Here is a 5013-nt window from a genome sequence, read left to right on the forward strand (position 1 = left end):
GATATATAGATATCTTGATATATAGATATAGATATATAGATATCTTGATATATAGATATAGATATATAGATATCTTGATATATAGATATAGATATCAAGATATATCTATATATCTTGATATATATCAAGAAAGTGTGCTGGGGCTTGAGAGGACTCTTCCGGAGGTCCTGAGTTCAACTCCCAGCAACCACATGGTGGCTCACAACCATCTGTAATGGGATCCAATACCCTATTCTGGGGTGTCTGAAGACAGCTACAGTGTACTCATATAAATAAAATAAATTAAATCTTTAAAACAAAAAACAAAAAAGAAAGGATGCTGGGGGAGAGAAAGCACTGAAAAAGAACAAGAATTATTGTAAACAGTATTTTATTGTCAAGCTTGATAAACAATACTTTAAAGCTTATAAATTAAGTGTACACGATAGTTCTATAATCTCCAAGAATGATTCTATCTGGTAAAATTTTACTAGCAACCAACTTTCCTTTTAGCAGTGTGAGAGACTGCAGAACAGCCCCAGTCTGCTGCCCATGCGCTTGGCCTGGTGAAGTCCCAGTAGGCCAGCCTATTTTCTTAGGGTCATCCAGGCGATGGTGCTGATGCTGCTGTCTCTGCTCAGGGCTGCCGGCTGAAGCGGCAGAGGCTGGCGTTCTTCACTAGCAAAAGGAACCTTCTGGATACAAGCATAGTCCTCATCAGCTTCAGCATCCTGGGACTCAGCACGCAGAGCCTCTCTCTGCTTCACAACAAGATGCGGCAGTACCACTGTGACAGGGACAGGTGAGGGACCCGAGCTGCAGGCTCAGGCCAAAGGCGTCTTCATCCCCACCCTTCCTTCTTTTCCACTTCCCCACCAGATGTGCTGCATTTGTAAAGTGCAAGTAAAACTGGAGCTTGGACTTGGGACCATGGCTGAAAGATCAACTCATCAAGGCATTTGCACTAGCCCTGCCCAAAGGCTCTGTGGTGCTCGTTAGTGTCTATGGAAGATAATGCATTTAAGTCTCAGAGCAAGGACCTGGAATCAGAGCTACTTTGTATGCATAAAGCCTGAGGCCAGTCAAATTATCACCCTTTAAAAGAATACAAACCCAGTGTAAGACACACTTACCAATATGAAGTTTTGCTGCAACCCTTTAATATATAGTTCATGCTCTGGTGACCCCCAACCATAACGTTATTTTTGTTGCCACTTCACTACTATATTAATGTCGTTATGATCATAATATAGTTTTGGAGGGTGGGGAAAGGTGTCACAACCCACAGGTTGAGAACCACTGGCCTAGGCCTTTACCAACAGAGTCTGTGCTCACCAACTTGCTTATTGCTACAGGAGTCTCTCCAAGTAAACTGAAACATACTTCACACAACGGAACTGTGGGGCAAATCTCTCACCTCTTTTAATTCTCAGTATGACTGTGACCTCACTCATGTCTCTGTCCTGTCAGAGAACACCGGGTGCTAGACAACAATCTAAGACAATGACATATCCCCTAAGGCTCTAACAACTGTGGTGGAGGATGGTCCCCATTACTAGGATATGAAGGAAAGACCTCAGCTAGGAGCTGCTTTGAAAAACTGTCAGGATGGCTCCTAGCCAGGGGGCCTGTTTGTGTTTTCATAGTGTTTCTGGCCACGTTAGAGCTAGGAAGCTGTTTCACTGCAGTGGGTGTCGGACATAGCTGAAGCTGCTGACCTGTGGAGGAAGCCCTAGTGAGGTTGTTGACAAGCGAGGGCCGCTCCTTTTGCTAAGTTACTGTCATTCGGCTTTCCTTGGCTACAGGTTCATCAGCTTCTGTGAGGCACTGAGAGTGAACTCTGCAGTCACTCACCTCAGGGGCTTCCTGCTTCTGTTCGCAACTGTGCGGGTGTGGGACCTACTGCGACATCATGCCCAGTTACAGGTCATCAACAAGACACTGTCCAAAGCCTGGGACGAAGTGCTGGGCTTTATACTGATCATCGTGGTCCTGTTAAGCAGCTATGCCATGACTGTAAGTCCCCAAACCCAGCATCTTTTCCAAGGGCTGAGGCCTGTCTGTTCACTCGGGAAAGGTCACTGCTCAGAAAATCATCAGATTAGCACTGGGTTTTTTGTTTTTATTTTATTTTATCTATCTATCTATCTATCTTTGAGAAAAGGTCAGCTGGAAAACTGGGTTTAGTCACGCTCCATACTTCATGTCCTAAGTCCAGATGTATTATAACATCTCTAAGATACATACACAAAGAGATCAGAGGAGCAGAGGCAGCACGGAGATCAGATTTTGTAGTCATGGTAACTTGAATAGCCAAAAGGAATTTCCATTGCTTCTGTTGACTGTAACAAGCACCTCAGGGTGAAAGGAGGTTGGTTACCACTGACTGGCCTCTCTCCCCTTCAGTCCAACCTGCTGTTTGGATGGAGCATCTCCGACTACCAGAGCTTCTTCAGATCTATAGTGACTGTTGTTGGCCTCTTGATGGGGATTTCTAAGCACAAGGAGGTAAGATAAGTTTGTAGGTACAAGAAGCCTAGTTAGTTACCTTTCGGGTTAATGTTTGGTTGATGTTTGGCTTAGTGACTTTATAGTGTGATGGGTGAGGTGGGGTTGCTTAACATGCAGCCTCCTACTGCACAGGAGAAAACCTACATCACTTACCCTTGTCTCAAAGTAATGCCTGTGCACGACCCTGCACTCTCAACTATTGCTTCCTAAGCACCTGTGCTCATCTCTTCCTCCTCTTCCTCACCTCCTCCTCCCCCATAGCCTCACCCTGCTGCCAAAGGACTCCTGGCCAGAACAGCACAAACCGTTCTGAAACTGTGTAAGGGAAGCAAGCAGAGGCAGGCCAGAAAGCATTGCATTAGTTCTGTTTACAGTCAACAAACCTCTAAGGTTTACTCTTCCCTCACCGCACACCAACCCTGTCTGCCCATGTTACAGAAAGGGCAAAGAACTTCACACACACACACACACACACACACACACACAGAGAGTCATCCAGTACCGTCAGTATAACTTAATGCAAAATTAAATCAAGTGAGGGGAAAACTTCAACTATGCAGTTTATGAATATTTGGCTCCTAACATTGAAAGGGTTGTGTGACCAGGAAATTGATAGAACTGGCAACACGTGTACAATTAATCACTTTGATGGCCCTTTATGTTAGGGTTTCTGCTGCTGTCTTCAAACACCATGAACAAAAAGCAAACAGGAAGGAAAGGGTTAATTTGGCTTACACATGGAGTGAGGCAGGAGCTGATGCAGAGGCCATGGTGGAATACTGCTTACCAGCTCGTTCTTCATGGCTTGCTCAGCCTGCTTTCTTGTCTGTGTTCAGTCTGCTTTCTTGCTTCACTCAGGACTGCCTGCCCAGGGTGGTAACACCCACAAACTGGGCCCTCCCATGTCAACCATTAATTATGAAAACACTACAGTATAGGTTTGCCTACAGCCTAATATTATGGAGGCATTTCTCAGTTGGGGTTCCCTCATCTCAGATAACTACAATGTCTGTCAGAAGTTGCCATAAAACTAGCTAACCCATGACTCAAAGGTTTCTATTACATAGGTTAGTTGGTGGTGCAACAGCTATGTGCTATACTGTTATGGCTGTAGCTTTCACAAGGGGGTGAGTCACTGGTTAACAGGCTAGTAGCAACAATGAACGGGCCAACAACCGAAGGCTGTGTGTGTGTGTGACCATTTGTTAAAAAGAACACCTCACAAGGCTATGTATAGAAACCTTGCACAAAACCTACCCCAGACACCCCAGCCAAAAGCCAGTTTCTCTTTTTACTGGGAGACTCTTGTGTCCAGAGAAGCTCCCCAAATGGCAGGCAGGTTTTCTGATCCCCTCCACACGCTCATTACCCCAAGCTTTCCTGTTTAGACAGATGTTTTCAGTTCCCAAAACTTAGCCGGGATTTGAATCACGACCCTCTTACTTACCCGTTTTTCCTGTAAAAGCTGAGAAATCAAATTCTAATACCCTTATTCATGTTATATCCTCTTAAATGTATTTTCCTTAGGGTCTTACTCTAATTTTTATCAGATCCAAACATGTGCTTAAGAATGAATCCCAGATCTTAGTGGTTTGTGATGCTAACTCTGAGATCTTACTGTCTTCCCAGGTTATTGCTCTATACCCAATCCTGGGCTCTTTTCTGGTTCTCAGTAGCATCATCTTGATGGGACTTGTGATCATTAATCTTTTTGTTTCTGCCATTCTCATTGTCTTTGGGAAAGAAAGGAAGGTCTGTGAGGTAAGTAACTGAACTGGAAAGTGTAGTGATGCTTCCTAACGCTGCAAACCTTTAATACAGTTCCTCATGGTGGAAAGACCCCAACCATAAAATTTTCACTGCCACTTCGTAACTGTAATTTTGCTACTCTTATGAATCATAATGTAAATATGTTTGCTGATGGTCTTAGGTGATCCTAGTGAACGGGTTATTTGACACTCCCCCCATAGGGGTCGAAACCCACAGGTTGAGAAATGCTGCTTTAAGAAAATAGGCATGGGGACTGAGCACAGGGTCCCCAATGGAGGAGCTAGAGAAAGGACCCAAGGAGCTGAAGAGGTTTGCAGCCCCATAGGAGGGACAATAATATGAACTAACCTGTACCCCCAGAGCTCCCAGGGACTAAACCATCAACTGAAGAGTACACATGGAGGGACCCATAGCAGAGAATGGCCTTGTGGGACATCAGTGAGAGAGCCCCACTGTAGGGGAATACCAGGACAGGGAAGCAGGTGGGTTAGTGACCAGAAGGAGGGAGATGGGATGGAGGTTCAGGGGAGAAATGAGGAAAGTGGGTATAATTTCCAATATAAATAAAGAAAATATCTAATAAAAAAAAAAGCAGGCATGTCTGGGCAGTGGTAGCACATACCTTTAATCCGAGCACTTGGGAGGCAGAGGCAGGGGGATTTCTGAGTTTGAGGCCAGCCTGGTCTACAGAGTGAGTTCCAGGACAGCCAGGGCTACACAGAGAAACCCTCTCTCGAAAATACCTAAATAAAT

General features: G+C 44.8%; 1 protein-coding gene across 1 annotated transcript in view; it reads left to right on the top strand.

The window, feature by feature from the left end:
- Pkd1l3 (polycystin 1 like 3, transient receptor potential channel interacting) overlaps positions 1 to 5013 on the top strand; it is a 62698-nt gene that overhangs the window by 56859 nt on the left and 826 nt on the right. The window contains exons 27-30 of the mRNA XM_029532414.1: positions 621 to 781; positions 1785 to 1995; positions 2386 to 2487; positions 4120 to 4251. Coding sequence (XP_029388274.1) covers positions 621 to 781; positions 1785 to 1995; positions 2386 to 2487; positions 4120 to 4251 — 606 coding nt within the window. The remainder of the gene's footprint in view (positions 1 to 620; positions 782 to 1784; positions 1996 to 2385; positions 2488 to 4119; positions 4252 to 5013) is intronic.

Source organism: Mus pahari, chromosome 20 (genome assembly GCF_900095145.1).
Source record: "Mus pahari chromosome 20, PAHARI_EIJ_v1.1, whole genome shotgun sequence".
Lineage (NCBI taxonomy): Eukaryota > Metazoa > Chordata > Mammalia > Rodentia > Muridae > Mus > Mus pahari.